Source organism: Oncorhynchus kisutch, linkage group LG17 (assembly GCF_002021735.2).
Source record: "Oncorhynchus kisutch isolate 150728-3 linkage group LG17, Okis_V2, whole genome shotgun sequence".
Lineage (NCBI taxonomy): Eukaryota > Metazoa > Chordata > Actinopteri > Salmoniformes > Salmonidae > Oncorhynchus > Oncorhynchus kisutch.
Window position 1 is genome coordinate 56,323,953 of NC_034190.2, and position 19,832 is coordinate 56,343,784.

A 19,832-nucleotide genomic window follows, 5' to 3' on the forward strand; every position below is an offset into this window, starting at 1 on the left:
AAACATGTTTTTTATGAAGTTGAACATGCTATTCATGACAATGTTAAAATGTACCAAGTTACACTTCCCAAAAGGCACCGAATTGATGGAACAACCCAGTTGTCAACATTTTGTCAGCTCAAGAGAGAAAGGGCAGGAGGAGCAGGAAGAAAATACAAGGGGAAACATTAATTTATGTAACTGTAGCACCCACGTATTTTGTGTAGCACATTTTTTATCACTTTCTACAAAGAACAACATGGAAGTGAATGAAGAAAAAAAAAGGTTCACTTGACATTTTAATAAACATTGAAACAATTATATCGGACTGCAGTACACGGAAGCGTCACACAAAAAGCCAATGCATTTGATCACATATGATATTTACAGTATATAGGTATATACATACTGTGTTTCTCTTGGAGGAATACTGAAATACTTTCCCTCTCTCTGTTTTCTCTCATTCATGAGTCCCATTGCTGAAGGGTAAAGAGATGACTGAAATGACATACAGTATTTACAGTAAGCACAATAACACAGACATACAATATACTGTATATGCTAATCATTCTTCTTCAATGAAATGCTGTCTGAAACCTTGCGACTCAACTGAGTAAGTGTATTCAAAGACACAAGAGCACTTTAGGGTCCCGTTTCAAAATCATCATCATCATTACAGTATATATTCGTTAAATACTGATTTACATTGTTGAATGTATACGATTTCAATTCTGTAATTGTAGGTATACTAACGGGATAGCGAGAGGGAAAAACACACTCGTACACAATGACAAATGTAAGTAACGCAGTTAATTTGATAAGTTTGTCTGTTCATTCCTTATTTATCCTGCATTATCTACCATTCTCTCTTTCCCTCACTGAGCTCTTTTTATGATTCAATTAAGGGGGAGGTTAGACCTTGAAGTCCAAACATTTGATTGATGCTACCATACCACATTGTCCAGCAATGTGCAAAAACTGCTTACCCTCTCCCACCCAATGACGAGGCACCTTGGAATCATTGTGTGTCCCCATCCAATGCCCATGACTGGATTTCACCTGTGTTTTGAGGGGTCAAGAGTGTTTTAAGAGTCAATGGCTGCATTACGATTCTCTACCCCACTGAATACAGATGTCAATTCAACGTCTTCCACGATGGTTCAAACCTAATTTCATCGAAATCATGTAGAAACAACATTGATTCAACCAGCGTGTTCCCAGTGGGTACCCTTCTCCAGCAATGTTCACTCAATCACTCCTCCTCGATTAAAAGCCTTGGATTGGTGCAAGCATGGCTGGAAGAGTTTCCACCATATTCCTCACACCAGTTGATTCCTTTTAAAGCTATTAGGGGCTAGTGCACGATTGCACACGTCGGTAGAAGGGTAGAGAATCGGAATGTAGCCAATCTGTAACCGACTCTAGCCCAGTGGTCATTTAGTGAACAGGATAACATGCCACTTTCTTTTTGCAAGAGACAGGCCAAATGAATCTAACCCTCAACTGAAGTCAAGTTCTAGTATTCTTATTCACCAGCCGAATTCACCTGGTACAAGAGACTTAAGTCCTAAATCCACAGCATTTCACTTAAATGTACAGTACCTTCAGAAAGTATTCACACCCCTTGACAATTCCCACATTCTGTTGTGATACAGCCTGAATGTAAAATGGATTTAATTGAGATTTTTGTGTTACTGGCCTACACACGATACCAAAGTGGAATTAGGTTTTCAAAAGCTGAAATGTCTTGAGTCAATATGTATTCAACCCCTTTGTTATGACAAGGCTAAATAAGTTCAGGAGTAAAAATGTGCTTAAGTCATATAATAAGTTGCATGGACTCATTGTGTGCAATAGTGTTTGACATGATTTTTGAATGACTACCACATCTCAATACCCACACATAGTTATCTGTAAGGTCCCTTAGTTAAGCAGTGAATCTCAAACAAAGCCCAGGAAGGTTTTCCCAATTCATCACAGAGGACACCTAATTGGTAGATGGGACATTTTTTTGAAAGCAGACAATGAATATCCCTTTGAGCATGGTGAAGTTTTTAATTATACTTTGGATGGTGCATCAATACACCCAGTCACTACAAAAATACAGGCGTCCTTCCTAACTCAGTTGCTGGAGAGGAAGGAAACCGCTCAGGGATTTCACCATGAGGCCAATGGTGACTTTAAAACCATTACAGAGTTTAATGGCTGTGATAATAGAAAACGGAGGATGGATCAATTACATTGTGCTTACTACACAATAATAATCTAAGTGAAGAGAAGGAAGCCTGTACAGATGAAAATATTCCAAAACATCCCATTTGCAACAAGGCACTAAAGTAATACTGCAAAAAAAATGTGGCAAAGCAATTCAGTTTTTGTCCTGAAAACAAAGTACTATATTTGGGGCAAATCCAATACAACACATTACTGAGTACCACTCTCCATATTTTCAAGCATAGTGGTGGCTGCATCATGTTATGGGTATGCTTGTAATTGTTAAGGACTGGGGAGTTTTGCCAGTTTAAAAATAAGAAACAGAATGGAGCTAAGCACAGGAAAATCTGGTTCAGTCTGCTTTCCACCAGACACTGGGAGATTAATTCACCTTTCAGGAGGACAATAACCTAAAACACAAGGTGAAATCTACACTGGAGTTTATTACCAAGAAGACAGTGAATTTGGCCCAGTTATAGTTTTGACTTAGATCTGCTTGAAAATCTATGGCAGTAACAATGATAGTGGGCAAATGTTGCACAATCCAGGTGTGGAAAGCTCTTAGAGACTTACCCAGAAAGACTCACAATCGCTGCCAAAGGTGAGTCTACAAAGTATTGACTCAGGGGTGTGAATACTAATGTAAATGAGATATTTCTGTATTTCATTTTCAATACATTTGCAAACAATTCTAAAAACATGTGTTCACTCTGTCATTGTCGGGTATTGTGTGTAGAATGGGTGAGAAAAAAAATCTATAGACTTCATTTTGAATTCAGGCTGTAACACAAAATGTGGAATACGTCAATGGGTGTGAACACTTTCTGAAGGCACTGTAGATTATAATGTGGTACATTAGGCGCATATTTCGACCACAGTGGTCGAAACACCCGCCAACAGGTACAGTAAACGAGACACAAACCCATGTGACCTTCCAGTAACGTACAAAAGGAAATAGGGGTTATTCGGAAATCAAAAAAGAGGAAACAGGGACCCTGAGGACTTGGTACCATGGACTTTCTAACAGGACAGTCCTGATGAACGCTAACACACACGTGCGCTATCACACATAGGCGCATGCACTCACACACGCACAGACACGCACGCACGCACGGACGCACACACACACTCAGAAAAAAACACAGAGATAGCGAGAACAAAATAACTGTAGACACCACAACAATACCAGATAGGGATTAACAGGAAATACATACATAACATTGGCCCAGCACCACCATTTTTTCATGATCACAGAGTTAAGAAAGTGGCGAAGTACTAAACACGAAACTTGTTACACTGGAAGATTTTTGTTCTCATCAAACCATTGAATGTTAAAGCAAGTTACATAGATTTCAAATAGAAATTTAAGTGTGCAATGCAAATACTATGAGAAATAATTTCAAAGGTCTCCCGAGTGGCTACACTAAAGACCCGGGTTCGATCCCAGGCTGTGTCGCAGCCGTCCGCGACCGGGAGACCCATGAGGAGGCGCACAACTGGCCCAGCGTTGTCCGGGTTAGGGGAGGGCTTGGCTGGCCCGGGATGTTCTTGTCCCATCGCACTCTTGCGACTCCTTGTGGTGGGCCGGGCACATGCACGCTGACTTCGATTGTCAGTTGTATGAGGTTTCCTCCGACACATTGGTGTGGCTGGCTTCCGGGTTAAGCGAGCAATGTGTCAAGAAGCAGTGCGGCTTGGCATGGTCATGTTTCGGAGGACGCATGGCTCTCAAACTTCGCCTCTCCCGAGTCCGTACGGGAGTTGCAGCGATGGGACAAGACTAACTACCAATTGGATATCACGAAATGGGGGGAAAAATAGGGGTAAAAAGTACAAAATATATTTTTTGAATTTTGAATTTCAAAAAAATTCAGCTGTGCTTGATTAAGACTTTTTTAACCAATAGAAACATCTCAAAAGTGCAAACCCCATTAATCTCGCACTCAAGGCGGGAAAGATTTCAAATAGCATTTGAACCCAGGTGTGGTATCATGTGATTTCTCCTCTGTCAACATACGGTCACTTCTCTTTGCAATATAAGCCTACACCAACAAGATGGCATCTGAGTCAGTCAAAGAGATAGGCCACCGTACCCCAATGTCATTCCCTTATTAGCGTGAGCATTCTTATCTAGTCTACCCCTATTGTAACATTCTTAACGACCTGTATTTCTTGGAAGTGGAGCAAATATAATTCTGTGGCTTTCTTATCACTTCTGCCAGATAGGGGAGTGGTGCTACGGGGAGGAAAAGTCACAATACTTTGTGGACTAATTGGCATGATGCCGGTTGTTTGTTCCGACGTATAATGGCACTATCTTTTTCATCCACGCCCAGTCCTTTCAGTTCAGTGGCAGGTGGACGTGTCTTGAAAAAAAGCTGTCGGAAAACACAAAACGCTACTTTCCACTCCGAGTCTTCAGTGGAAAGAAATGAGAATCGAAGCATGTATTAAACAAAATACTTCACCATTGCTTGTCACAATTTATGGCGACTTCTAAACCTGTTGGCACTTGGAACATTGAGACGAGACCGTTCCAAATGTCATTTTTTTCCTGACAAAATGACCATAACTTGTCCAGTGGTAAACGTTGACTAGTCTCCCTCTACATTTGATTGTCTTCAAAGTCACTCTACACTCTTGTAGAAAAAGACCAAAATCAGGTGATTGACACTCCTCTTCTGTAATGTCTCTCTTTCTCCAAAGGGCATGTGGCCGGTCCCAATCCTCTTCCACTCTTCTGATCCTCTTTCCCTATCCCTCTTTCTTCCTCTCCTTGGGGCAGTTCTAAACGATGGAGTCCCAGTCAAAGTCATCCTGGATGTCTTCGGTAGGCAGCCTCCTCATCTGGTAGTGCCCAGGCGGCATCATGTGCTGCTGGTTCATCTGGCCATGGTGCCCTGAAGATGGAGGTAAAAGTGTAAGGCAGCTGTACGCAGACATATAAACAGTACTATTATTTTAGCAGGATCCCCATTAGCTATTGCCAAGAATCTTCCTGGGGTCCAAAATGACATCAAACAAAACATTGTGCATTATACAAATGCACCATTATTACATTACAATACTACATGACATTACTAAGAATAATGTGTACACACACACACAGACACAGACACACACACACGAGGGGGCGAGTAGTTAGCATTAGTACCTGTCATCGTGGAGCCTGCGGTGCTCATGGGGGTCATGTGGGGGTAACCCGGGGGTCCCATCATTGAAGACATGTTCTGTCTGGAGTCCATATACGGATTACCTACAGGAGATGAAGACAACCAACAGGAAGCAACAGTCATTCAGTTACCTACACTAACTCGTTTGACTCATCACACACTGATGCTCCCATTTATCATCTGTCCTGTTACATACAGTATAGTGCCTTAAGAAAGTATTCAGACCCCTTTACATTTTGTTACGTTACAGCCTTATTCTAAAATTGATTCAATAAATAAAAAATCCTCAGCAATCTGCGCACAATACCCCATCATGACAAAGTGAAAACAGGATTTTAGAAATATTTACATAAGTATTCAGACCCTTGCTTTGAGACACGAAATAGAGCTCAAAAAAGTATTTAGTCAGCCACCAAGTTCTCCCACTTAAAAAGATGAGAGAGGCCTGTATGTTTCATCATAGGTACACTTCATGACAGACAAAATGAAGAAAAAAAACACCAGGAAATCACATTGTAGGATTTGTAATGAATTTATTTGCAAATTATGGTGGAAAATAAATATTTGGTCAATAACAAAAGTTCATCTCAATACTTTGTTATATACCCTTTGTTGGCAATGACAGTGGTCAAACGTTTTCTGTAAGTCTTCACAAGGTTTTCACACACTGTTGCTGATATTTTGGCCCATTCCTCCATGCAGATCTCCTCTAGAGCAGTGATGTTTTGGGGCTGTTGCTGGGCAACACGGACTTTCAACTCCCTCCAAAGATTTTCTATGGGGTTGAGATCTGGAGACTGGCTATGCCACTTCAGGACCTTGAAATGCTTCTTACGAAGCCACTCCTTCGTTGCTCGGGCGATGTGTTTGGGATCATTGTCATGCTGAAAGACCCAGCCACGTTTCATCTTCAATGCCCTTGCTGATGGAAGGAGGTTTTCACTCAAAATCTCACGATACATAGCCCCATTCATTCTTTCCTTTACACGGATCAGTCGTCCTGGTCCCTTTGCATAAAAACAGCCCCAAAGCATGATGTTTCCACCCCCATGCTTCACAGTAGGTATGGTGTTCTTTGGATGCAACTCAGCATTCTTTGTCCTCCAAACACGACGAGTTGAGTTTTTACCAAAAAGTTATATTTTGGTTTCATCTGACCATATGACATTCTCCCAATCTTCTTCTGGATCATCCAAATGCTCTCTAGCAAACTTCAGATGGGCCTGGCCATGTACTGGCTTAAGCAGGGGGACACGTCTGGCACTGCAGGATTTGAGTCCCTGAAGGCATAGTGTGTTACTGATGGTAGGCTTTGTTACTTTGGTCACAGCTCTCTGCAGGTCATTCACTAGGTCCCCCCGTGTGGTTCTGGAATTTTTTCTCACCGTTCTTGTGATGATTTTGACCCCACGGGGTGAGATCTTGCGTGGAGCCCCAGATCGAGGGAGATTATCAGTGGTCTTGTATGTCTTCCATTTCCTAATAATTGCTCCCACAGTTGATTTCTTCAAACCAAGCTGCTTACCTATTGCAGATTCAGTCTTCCTAGCCTGGTGCAGGTCTACAATTTTGTTTCTGGTGTCCTTTGACAGCTCTTTGGTCTTGGCCATAGTGGAGTTTGGAGTGTGACTGTTTGAGGTTGTGGACAGGTGTCTTTTATACTGATAACAAGTTCAAACAGGTAATAAATAAATGAAATAAATTCATTAAAAATCCTACAATGTGATTTTCTGGATTTCTTCTCCCATTTTGTCTGTCATAGTTGAAGTGTACCTATGATGAAAATTACAGGCCTCTCATCTTTTTAAGTGGGAGAACTTGCACAATTGGTGGCTGACTAAATACTTTTTTGCCCCACTGTATATAATGTCCCACAGTTGATAGTGCATGTCAGAGCAAAAACCAAGCCATGTGGTCGAAGGAATTGTGCTTAGAGCTCCGAGACGGGATTGTGTCGAGGCACAGATCTGGGGAAGGGTACCAAAAAATAATTCTGCAGCAATGAAGGTCCAAGAACACAGTGGCCTCCATCATTCTTAAATGGAAGAGGTTTGGAACCACCAAGACTCTTCCTAGAGCAGGCCGCCAGACCAAACTGAGCAATCGGCGAGAAGGGCCTTGGTTAGGGACGTGACCAAGAACCTGATGGTCACTCTGACAGAGCTTCAGAGTTCCTCTGTGGAGATGGGAAAACCATCCAGAAGGACAACCATCTCTGCAGCACTCCACCAATCAGGCCTTTATGGTAGAGTGGCCAGACAAAAGCCAACACCCCTCTCCTTAATAAAAGGCACATTACAGCCCACTTGGGAGTTTGCCAAAAGGCACCTAAAGGACTCTCAGACCATGAGAAACCAGATTATCTTGTCTGATGAAACCAAGATTGAACTATTTGGCATGAATGCCAAGCGTCACGTTTGGAGGAAACCTGGCACCATCCCTACAGTGAAGCATGGTGGTGGCAGCATCATGCTGTGGGGATGTTTTTCAGTGGCAGGGGACTGGGAGACTAGTCAGGATTGAGGCAAAGATGAATGGAGCAAAGGTAGCCTAGTGGTTAGAGAGTTGGACTAGTAACTGAAAGGTTGCAAGATTGAATCCCCGAGCTGAAAAGGTAAAAGTCTGTCGTTCTGCCCCTGAACAAGGCAGTTAACCCACTGTTCCTAAGCCGTCATTGAAAATAAGAATTTGTTGCCTAGTTAAATAAAGGTAAAATAAATCAAATTTAAAAAAGGCTGAGAGATCCTTGATGAAAACCTGTTCCAGAGGGCTCAGGACCTCTGGAGCAGAGATTCACCTTCCAACAGGAGAACGACCTTAAGCACACAGCCAAGACAACGCAGGAGTGGCTTTGGGACAAGTCTCTGAATGTCCTTGAGTGGCCCAGCCAGAGCCTGGAATTGAACCCGATCTAATATCTCTGGAGAGATCTGAAAATAGCTGTGCAGCAATGCTCGCCATCCAACCTGATAGAGCTTGAGAGGATCTGCAGAGAAGAATGGGAGAAACTCCCCAAATACAGGTGTGCCAAGCTTGTAACGTCATACCCAGGAAGAATCTATGCTGTAATTGCTGCCAAAGGTGCTTTAATAAAGTACTGAGTAAAGGGTAGGAATACTTATGTAAATGTGTTATCAGTTTTACATTTTTTATACATTTGCAAAAATGGTTTAAAAAAATGGTTTTTGCTTTGTCATTATGGCGTATTGTGTGTAGATTATTGATGGGGAATTAACTATTTCATACATTTTAGATTAAGGCTGTAATGTAACTGAATGTGGAAAAAGTCAAGGGTCTGAATACTTTCCGAAGGCACTGTATCTATCTTAATTACCTCGTACCCCTGCAGATCGACTCGGTACTGGTACCCTGTGTATATAGCCAAGTTATCGTTACTCATGGTGTATTTATTCCTTGTGTTATTATATTTTTCTTTTTTTCTCTCTGCATTGTTGGAAGCAAGCATTTCACTGTTAGTTGACACCTGTTATTTACAAAGCATGTGACAAATAACATTTGAATTGAACTCCACTGATCTATAGCCTACCTGATTAGATCAGTAAAGGAAGTTTCGCTTAAATCAATCAAACCCTTTCAGATCTATATGGGAGGCACGGTAGAGACTGCGCTTAGGCACAGACCTAGGATCAGGATTCCATCCATCCTCGAAGCCTAAGCATAACCATTGTTAACAACTGACTTTAGACCAGTATCTAGAGGGGCAACTCCATCCTACTGGCCACTGACCTGTGTTGATGTGCTGACTGGGCTTGCTGGTGTGCATGGGGCCGTGACAGGCAGACGGGAGTGGCTGTGGTTGCAATGGGCCTTGTGGTGGGATGACCCCAGTGCGGGTGAAGAACTGGTTGATGGAGGAGCACAGGTCTGCTATCTGGGCCGGGTCCAGGGACCAGTTGTTCAGCTCCGCCTGCCTCATGCTTTCCTTTAGTCCTGTCAGACACACACAGACGGGGTCATTTTAGTTTCACTAGTCCTAGGTGCCTTCCTCTTGTTCTAGTCTTTTTTTCCCTTACCTGCACTGGTCTGAAAACTGGTGTTGCAAAACTATGGTAACTTTCCCAGAAGATTTCAAGAAACAGGAGGGAAAAAGCAGGAAATTCAAACATACTCCAGCTGGAATTTCTGGAAAACCTGGGAATTTTGGGAAAGTTAACGTAATTTTGCAACCCTACTGAAAACACAAGATGGATGAAAGCAGTATGCTAATTAGGGTAGAAGGAGGATTGGGTTCCACCATTGCTGCTCGACTGTGAAGGAGGTCAAGTGCTGTGGGGGCGAGTTGCATCTAAACATTCAGCACTGTCATCAATCATAAATAGATGTGCAGCTTTGTGCAATGACCCTGATAAGAGTGCTCCACAGCCAGGGATAATTAGATTATTCACACTGAGGCAGTGGCCAAGCAGACCAGAGATTAGGGCTGCAGTTACCGCTGCAACCCTGTTCCCTACGTTGTCCACTACTTTTGACTAGGGGGCCTCTGGTCAAAAAGTAGTGCACTACATTGGTAATAGTGTGCCATTTCAGATGCATTCTAGGATAGGCCTTTTCTACCTCGGAAACTATCATTGACATTGGGCTACATCCATTTAACAGATGCTCTGTATCCAAAGTGACTTACAACCAACACATAGGGTCTAACATATTGTGATGTCACCTTTTCATACAAAACATTAAGAACACCTTCCTAATATTGAATTGCATCCTCCACAGGAATGCTGGCCTATGTTGACTCCAATGCTTCCCACAGTTGTTGTCAATTTGGCTGGATGTCCTTTGGGTGTTGGCCCATTCTTGATAGACACAAGAAACTGTTGATAGTTAAAAACCAAGAAACGTTGCAGCTGTTGACACAAACCGGTGAGCCTGGCACCTACTACCATACCCTGTTCAAAAGCATGTACATCTTTTGTCTTGCCCATTCACCCTCTGAATGGCACACATACACAATCCATGTCTCAAATATCTCAAGGCTTAAAAATCCTTCTTTAACCTGTCTCCTACGCTTCATCTACACTGATTGAAGTGGACTTAACAGGTGACATTAAGGGGTCATAGCTGTCACCTGGATTCACCTGGTCATTCTATGTCATGAAAGAGTTTTGTGTCAAAGGGAGACAAGAAAAATTATTTGACGGTAAGTGACATTTTTGTACATTTCAGTATAATTTCCAAATGAATAACCTGTGCATAATGATGAATACATAAAATGTATTTAAATTCAGTAATAAGGCTACAATAAGGAGTAGGAGATGATTGTGACAGAAGGTTTAATAATAGCATTATACACGTGATGTTACCACCATTTTTTACATTTAGGATATGCTAGTCGGTGGTTTTGGCGGCCTAGAGGTTAGAGGGGTGGGCTTGCTACCAGAAGGTTTCCGGTTCAAATCCTGGAAGAAAATTTGAGCCGACTACTAGAGTGTTGTTAGTGACAAATCTAAGAAAGATAACCTCACCTGCTGTTGTGCAAGGAACAACACTGTTGTGGCTCCCACTGCTCCAGCCTCTCCAACCTAATGTGTATGTGTGTGCGTGTAATCAATGGTTTGGTCCGTCTTAATAAAGCATTCCTTCTTCTTACCTTGGAATGGAGAGAGGTCCACGTCAGCCCAGTTGTAGCTGCCGGCGATGCGACAGCTCTCCTTCAGCCAGTCCAAGTTGGGGTACCAGTCGGCTGACAGACCTGCACAGACATACAGAAGTTTTCCCCCTAGACTTCTTCCTGGTGTAGCACCAGGGCCCCAAAACCAGTTAGGCATCTAATAATTCTATTGAAACAAGCCTAAACAAGAATTATTTTAGGTAGGGGGAGTGGGCAATAGAGCGAGGCAGGGTCAGTGCTAGGGAGGAAGGCACAACTAAGTAACGGTAGGAGAAATGTTGGTCTTGTTAGCCCGGGAACACGATTAGGGAAACGTTGACACAAGAGCACAGTGCTGCAATCAACAGAGTGACAGCCAAGCACCAACAGAAGTCATGTAGTTTGAGTAGGATGCAGTGACGCTTTTGACCACAAGATGTCATTTTTTTCACAGAGTAAATTCAAGTCACAGACGTTAGTGAAGAGGAATGATTTTCTGCCTTAAACCACAAACGGCAACACATTTGAAGCTGTGGATCAAAGAGGGGATTGCTTTCATTCATCCCAGGCGCTGTAGAGAGGGAAATAACCTAGATAATGCAGCGTCTATTTGTACAGGGCTTTTCTCTGAGCCTAGAGCCCAGTGCAGAGACACAGGAAAAACAAAGAGTAGCCCAGGCAAATGAGAGACCTCGGCGAGGTTCAGAAATGCCTGTCTCTATGAGTTTAAGTCTGCTTCACACGGTGTAACACGCTTTGAGGAGTAGTGGGAAAACAAACTACATAGCTAATACAATGCAATCCATGAGTCCTTGCTGAGCATGTAGGGAGTAGTATTTATGGATAGCAGCTGAACCCGAGTCCTGCCTTAAGCTTCAGACACACCACCACAACGAATGGCTAAAAGCAGCGGGTGGCCGTCCTATCGTTTGTTGTCGCCGCAGTGTGTTAAAGTGACCGCCTGCTGGGTGTCGCCGAGCGGTTGCTGTTTGTGCGGATTCAGCATGTGGAATCGTCGGGAAATTAACAGAAAATGACAGACGATATTCTAGTCAGAGGCACTCGGCCATCCATTGTTTAGGTGCGTTTTGTCTCAGACAGTACACTCGTGGGTCTTACCAGTGTTGGTGCAGGGCATCTGTGCTGGCTGGCCAGTATGGCTCTGGAGGTGCTGTGACTGCTGCTGCCCACTGTTGGGGTGCTGGCGGTGTTGAGGGTGCTGTGAGTGCTGCCTGTGCTGAGTGTGTTGATGAGGTTGGTGTTGGTTGTGTGTGGCGTGGGGAGAGAGGTGCTGCGAGTGGGGCGGGTGGTGATTATGGCGGTGACCGTGGTTGTGTGCGTGTTGGTGGTTGTGGGCGTTGATGCCCCTGCTGCTGCCCCGGCCAGGGGAGTGCTGGTAGGAGCACAACGTCCGTGGCTGCTGGCTCGATTCGCTGGGCATACCCATGAGACCTGCAGGGCCAACCACAGTCACAGACAGACAGACAGGACAGGAAAGGTTAGAAGCACTACACCTATGCCACTACAGTGCAGCATGCGACTGCTATTGATACAGAGATGTTTTCTCATTAAAAAAATACTCACGCAAACCTGGAGGGATTTCATTCTGATGGGTTTGATGAATTTGACTCTCTTGATGCATGTGTGTTATTTAAACTGATATCTGCCTTACTACATCAGGAATCCTCACTGAAGCTCCGAGGGTGCATTTCAATAGTCTAAAGTGGCTTCCTCTACTCTCCTTGTGTCATTCACCTTCATTTGCACTGGCAGGCTTTCATCAGTCTTTCACAACACAGATGAAGGAAAGGAGACGGGAGACGAGAAGCCACTTTAGTCTATTGAGATGCACCCTGACTGAGTCAGTCCATGTGGTTTAGACACGCTTTGGTTTTCTAGGGAGGGTGAGGAGCTTGGCTGCTTGGGTGACTCACAGCATTTCAGCCCCTCAAAGGCAATGACTACTGACGCCATTCCTTTGGTAGAAGCATTTAAAAAAAAAATATATATATTTTTTTTTATTTATTTAACTAGGCAAGTCAGTTAAGAACAAATTCTTATTTACAATGATGGCCTACCCCGGCCAAACCCAGACGACGCTGGGCCAATTGTGCACCACCCTATGAGACACCCAATCACGGCCAGATGTGATACAGCCTGGATTTGAACCAGGGACTGTAGTGACGCCTCTTGCACTGAGATGCAGTGCCTTAGAACGCTATGCCACTCAGGAGCCCCAAGCATGCAAGGCAGTGAGCTTCACTTTGCCTAGGCTGTGGGGGCCATAGAAATAGAATGGAACACATATTGTAGGATGGCATTTTCACAATGCAGGAGAGCACAGATTGGTGCAAAAAATACCCGTAAACATCACTATAATATGGCAGCGTGATTTAATGACATATAACAATGTACGTTATATGGAGGCGATTATTTAACTAGTCTAGAGTTCCCTAAACTGAGCAAGGCATAAATAGTCGCCTTCTTAAATGAACACACATTGAAAAAAAAAAATTGTGCAGTATTTTATGCACAGATGTGGGGGTTTTGCATGATGAGAACTTTGCCCATACTGTATGGTGGGAGTACAAAAAACTGCCAACTCATAAAAGAGGTGTTGGGACCTCATACACTGTGGGATTAAGTGCTATGGTTACAGTGCCACTCCAGCCATTGTACACCTGCTAAAAAGCAGCAATCATAGCCATGGACTTTCAATGCCCTAGGCTTTGTCATTGTTATTTATTCTCGTAGTGATGTATATTTCTTACGTTTTTATATTTCATTGTACACAATTCAGCTCGTTTGCTCCTCCTTGTACAATATTTTTTTAACAATAAAAAGAAACTGTCATTAAAGAATTGATTTCAAGCAACAGACCGACAGAGCGCATCCATGTCTGGGGTTAGAGAAGGTGGATGGTATAACAAGCAGGAAGAGGCCCTGTTGACCCAATAGGAAGCTACAGGAAGCAATTAGCGAGAAGCTTCACAATCTAATTAGCAAGTATCAAAGCTAGTCACACAGCCCTGCACTTTGCTCCAATCATGTGTGAATACAATGTTTAGTTTTTTCTGAGAATTCCCCTTGATTGCCTGGCTCGTTTGACTAAGTGACGCAAAGATTTTAGATCTTTAGCACAATTGATTATTTGTTTATGCGAGTTCAATAGAGGAATACAAAGAAATAATTGTATTACTGGTTAACGTAATTAACCATCCAAACTTTGGTGTAGGAGATCGCCATGATGTTGTGGTGTGTGCTTTTAGCTAACCAGTAAAATAATCAGTAGAAAAAGCATGTTTCATTCCCACTTGTGTTCCCCATGCAGCTCTTCCTCTGTTCTCTCATCAACCGGGTATGACGGTACATTGTTTTCTTTCAAATACTTCAGCTGTGTTCGATTTAGCTAGCCTGCTGCAAACCGCAGCGTATTTTGATAGAAAACAAAACATTATATGAACCCAGGTCTGCATCAGAGTGCTTCTGCCCATGACTCACCATGCTGGCTGAAGGACTGCTCAAAGACAGACTTGTAGAGGCTGCGGAAGGAGGCACTGAGGTCCTCGAAGTCGGAGAAGAGGAGCTGCTTGTCCCCCTCGGCCACGTTGTACTGGGGCTGGGGAGGAGGAGGAAGTGGAGGGGGAGGATGCAGCTTTAAACTCAGAGACTGGGAGGAGGGTTCTGAGTGACTACTGACCTACAGAGAGAGAGAGAGGCAAAGGGTATTTTCATTACTTTGGTTAAAAAGGCTGGATGCTAACTTGAGGTATCCACACTGTGCCTGTTTAAGGCATGGTAGTAAAAGGCATGGTAGTAAACATGTTTTCTTTTTCCCTGTCTTCTGCTGGTCATTCCCTTCTAACCCGAGAGCCCAGGCTGATTGTATCTATACTAAGCCAGCACCTCTTTCGGAGACCACGACAACCAACAACATTTTTTGCGTTACGAAAATTCTCATGTTAGGATTCTGCCCTAATTACCTTCAAGGCCATTTACTGAGGGAATAACACATAACACTACAGCGGTTTATACAATACAGTCATTCTACTTCTATAAAGTCCATCATATACAGTGCCTTCAGAAAGTATTCATACCCCTTGACTTTTTCCACATTTTGTTGAATTATAGTCTGGATTCAATAGTTTTTTTCTGTTGTTATTTTTTAAAATCACCCATATACAAACAATAACCCATAATGACAAGGTGAAAACATGTTTTTTGTAAATGTATTGAAAATGAAATACAGAAATAATTCATTTACATTATTCACACCCTTGAGTCAATACTTTGTAGAAGCACCTTTAGCAGTGATTACAGCTGTGAGTCTTGAGGTGAGTCTCTAAGAGCGTTCCACACCTGGATTGTGCAACATTTGCCCATTATTCTTGGCAAAATTGTTCAAGCTCTGTCAAATTGGTTGTGGATCATTGGCTAGACAACCATTTTCAGGTCTTGCCATAGATTTTTGATTTAAGTCAAAACTGTAACTAGGCCATTCAGGAACATTCACTGTCTTCTTGGTAAGCAACTCCAGTGTAGATTTGGCCTTGTTTCTCAAGTTATTGTCCTGCAGAAAGGTTCATTCATCTCTCAGTGTCTAGTGGAAACAGACTGAACCAGGTTTTCCTGTCAGATTTTTACTTGTGCTTAGCTTGATTCCATACATTTTTTATCCTGAAAAACTCCCCAGTCCTTAACGATTGCAAGCATACCCATAACATGATGCTGCCTCCACTATGCTTGAAAATATGGAGAGTGGTACTCAGTAATGTGTTGCATTGGATTTGCCCCAAACAGAACTTTATGTCCTAAATACAAAGTTTTAATTGCATTGCCATGTTCTTTGCAGACTAACTTTAGTGCCTTGTTGCAAACAGGATGCATGTTTTGGAATATTTTATTATATACAGGCTTCATTCTTTTCACTCTGTCAATTAAGTCAGTACTATGGAGTATCTACAACGTTGTTGATTCATCCTCAATGTTCTCCTTTCGCAGCCAACTCTGTAACTGTTTTAAAGTCACCATTGGCCTCATGGTGAAATACCTGAGTGGTTTCCTTCCTATCTGGCAACTGAGTTAGGAGCGACGCTTGTATCTTGATATTGATTGGGTGTAGTGATACACCAAACAAAGTGTATAACTTCACCATGATTAAAGGGATATTCAATGTCAGCTTTAAAAAAAAAAGGTTTTATCTACCAATAGGTGCCCTTCATTGCGAGGCATTGGAAAACCTCCCTGGTCTTTGTGGTTGAATCTGTGTTTGAAATTCACTGTTCGATAGAGGAACCTTGTAGATACTTGTATGTGTGGTGTACAGATATGAGGTAGTCATTTAAAAAATCATGTCAAACACTATTATTGCACACAGAATGAGCACATGCAACTTATTAAGTGACTTGTTAAGCACATTTTTACTCCTGAACGTATTTAGGCTTGCCATATCAAAGGGGTTGATTACTTATTGACTCAAGACATTTCAGCTTTTCATTTTTTATTAACATAATTCCACTGACATTCTGGGGTATTATGTGTAGGCCAGTAGGAGATCTAGATGTAATCCATTTTAAATTCAGGCTATAACACAACAAAATGTGGACAAAGTCAAGAGGTGTAAATACTTTCTGAAGGCCCTGCATGTATAATATTTTCACCCTTTCACCATCCTAATTGTGGCTCTGCCATGTGCATTGGCCTCAAATATACAATTAGAAGTCCAATCGGCATGGCACCTCCCTGAAGTTGATCCAACTGAAAACGACACATTCATCCCTGCCGACGTGGCCTTTCTATCCAGCGATCTTGGCAGTGCTGGCACTTGAGACTTCAGCAGGAGACGCCAGGAGTAATCACCTTCAATGAGGAGGCGTCACTTGGGTGGACTAACGAAGCAGAACTAACCCTGATCCCACATGACTGGCCGTAAATTAGGTCTGGGGATTACCCCTGGAACGAGGGATGAGAGGAAAACAGAGGATGGCCTCGAGAATAGATAGATTAATTTGATGAAATTGTGTTGACCTTTTGTATAATGCATGTGCAGGGGGGGGGGGGGTGATTGATAAACAAATGGCAAACAGTTCATCCTCATCTACCCCAAAAATATGTCCAACTATAGGTAACTAACAAAAAATGTAAATGAGGGATAAAAAGTATATAAACTCAGCAAAAAAAGAAATGGCCCCTTTTCAGGACCCTGTCTTTCAAAGTTAATTGGTAAAAATCCAAATAGCTTCACAGATCTTCATTGTAAAGGGTTTAAACACCGTTTCCCATGAACCATGAACCATAAACAATTAATGAACATGCATCTGTGGAATGGTCGTTAAGACACTAACAGCTTACAGACGGTAGGCAATTAAGGTCACAGTTATGAAAACTTCGGACACTAAAAGAGGCCTTTCTCTACTGACTCTGAAAACAAAAACAAATGGTGTCTGCTCCTCTGCATGAACGTGCCTTAGGCATGCTGCAAGGAGGCATGAGGACTGCAGATGTGACCAGGGCAATAAATTGCAATGTCCGTACTGTGAGAAGCCTAAGACAGAGCTACAGGGAGACAGGACGGACAGCTGATCGTCCTCGTAGTGGCAGACCACGTGTAACACCTGCACAGGATCGGTACATCCGAACATCACACCTGCGGGACAAGTACAGGATGGCAACAACAACTGCCCGGGTTACACCAGGAACGCACAATCCCTCCATCAGTGCTCAGACTGTCCGCAATAGGCTGAGAGATGCTGGACTGAGGGCTTGTAGGCCTGTTGTAAGGCAGGTCCTCACCAGACATCACCGGCAACAATGCCACCTATGGGCACAAACCCACCGTCGCTGGACCAGACAGGACTTGCAAAAAGTGCTCTTCACTGACGAGTCGTGGTTTTGTCTCACCAGGGGTGATGGTCGGATTCGCGTTTATCGTCAGATTCGCGCTTATCGTTGAACGAATGAGGGTTACACCGAGGCCTGTACTCTGGAGCGGGATCGATATGGAAGTGGAGGGTACGTCATGGTATGGGGCGGTGTGTCACAACATCATCGGACTGAGCTTGTTGTCATTGCAGGAAATCTCAATGCTGTGCGTTACAGGGAAGGCATCCTCCTCCCTCAAATGGTACCCTTCCTGCAGGCTCATCCTGACATGACCCACCAGCATGACAATGCCACCAGCCATGCTGCTCATTCTGTGCGTGATTTCCTGCAAGACAGGAATGTCAGTGTTCTTCCATGGCCAGTGAAGAGCCCGGATCTCAATTCCATTGAGCACGTCTGGGACCTGTTGGATCGGAGGGTGAGTGCTAGGGCCATTCCCCCCAGAAATGTCCGGGAACTTGCAGGTGCCTTGGTGGGGTAACATCTCACAGCAAGAACTGGCAAATCTGGTGCAGTCCATGAGGAGGAGATGCACTGCAGTACTTAATGCAGCTGGTGGCCACACCAGATACTGAATGTTACTTTTGATTTTGATCCCCCCTTTGTTCAGGGACACATTATTCCAATTCTGTTAGTCACATGTCTGTGGAACTTGTTTAGTTTATGTCTCAGTTGTTGAATCTTGTTATGTTCATACAAATATTTACACATGTTAAGTTTGCTGAAAATAAATGCAGTTGACAGTGAGAGGACGTTTCTTTTTTTGTTGAGTTTAGGTCCTCCTACGCAGGTTTGGTTCCGGAGTTAATTAAGCAATTAACATCCCATCATGCTTAGGGTCATTTATAAAAATGCTGGGCAGGCCATTATTTTGTCTACCATGGCTATGCCCCCATAAGATGACAATGGACACGAGTGGTCACTGAATGGTTTGATGAGCATGAAAACAATGTAAACCATATGTCACGGCTGTCTCAGTCACCAGATCTCAACCAAATTGAACACTTATTTGAGATTCTGGAGCGGCGCCTGAAAAAGCATTTTCTACCATCATAACAAAACACCAAATTATGGAATTTGTCATGGAAGAATGGTGTCACATCCTTCCAACAGAGTTCCAGACACTTGTAGAATCTATGCCAAAGTGCATTGAAGCTGTTCTGGCTCGTCGTTGCCAAACACCCAATTAAGACTTATGTTGGTGTTTCCTTTATTTTAGCAGATACCTTTCTATGTCCATTTTAGCACTTTCTTCCGATGATACTAAAGCATAGAATTCAGTTAGGACCACATTGTCTACTCACAGTCACAGAGGCCCGTATTGGTTCCCACACTGCACCCACATTTGACCCATAGCACATAGTGGACTAAGTCTTTGGGGTTCTTTGCTTTGGCCCGACACTACAGACCATGAAAAAGTAGACGCTACAACGCCACAGGAGTGCCTTGGTTTAAATAAACCATTTGTGGCAATCCTAGGTGCCCGGTAAGGATTAGGTTGAGAAAAGAGGTGGTTTCTAGTTTCCACTGGAGAACAAACCAAATGCCCTGTGATGAACAGTAAGACACAGGCTCTTACAAAGCAAATGTTCAGTTTTGTTTCTACTCTACCCCTTAATTCCCCAAAGAAACAACCCTTTAGGTACGAATTTAACCCTCGCCTCAGTAGTGTGTTCATGCACACCACCCTACTCCAGGTATTTCCACAGTGTTTGTGGTATACCTGGAATAGTTAAGGGGCTGTGTGTGAGTAGTGACTGTGTTACACAGCCGTGGCCTCAGACACAAACAATAACACAGCCTCACATTGTAGTATGATCTAAAATAAGGACACGCGACAACAAGGTTCTACTCCAGCATGTTTATTAACCTAACCCTCGCATGTCCTACATACAGTGGGGCAAAAAAGTATTTAAATCAGCCACCAATTGTGCAAGTTCTCCCACTTAAAAAGATTTTGTTCATAGGTATTTATT

General features: G+C 43.1%; 1 protein-coding gene across 1 annotated transcript in view; it reads right to left on the reverse strand.

The window, feature by feature from the left end:
- Nucleotides 1-249: 249 nt before the first annotated feature.
- The window catches only part of LOC109908679 (forkhead box protein J3), a 97,992-nt gene continuing 78,409 nt past the window's right edge, over nt 250-19,832 (reverse strand). The window contains exons 8-13 of the mRNA XM_020507331.2: nt 14,476-14,674; nt 12,094-12,426; nt 10,975-11,076; nt 9,114-9,317; nt 5,348-5,449; nt 250-5,093 (exon numbers count right to left, since the gene is read on the reverse strand). Coding sequence (XP_020362920.1) covers nt 4,981-5,093; nt 5,348-5,449; nt 9,114-9,317; nt 10,975-11,076; nt 12,094-12,426; nt 14,476-14,674 — 1,053 coding nt within the window. The 3' untranslated portion in view covers nt 250-4,980. The remainder of the gene's footprint in view (nt 5,094-5,347; nt 5,450-9,113; nt 9,318-10,974; nt 11,077-12,093; nt 12,427-14,475; nt 14,675-19,832) is intronic.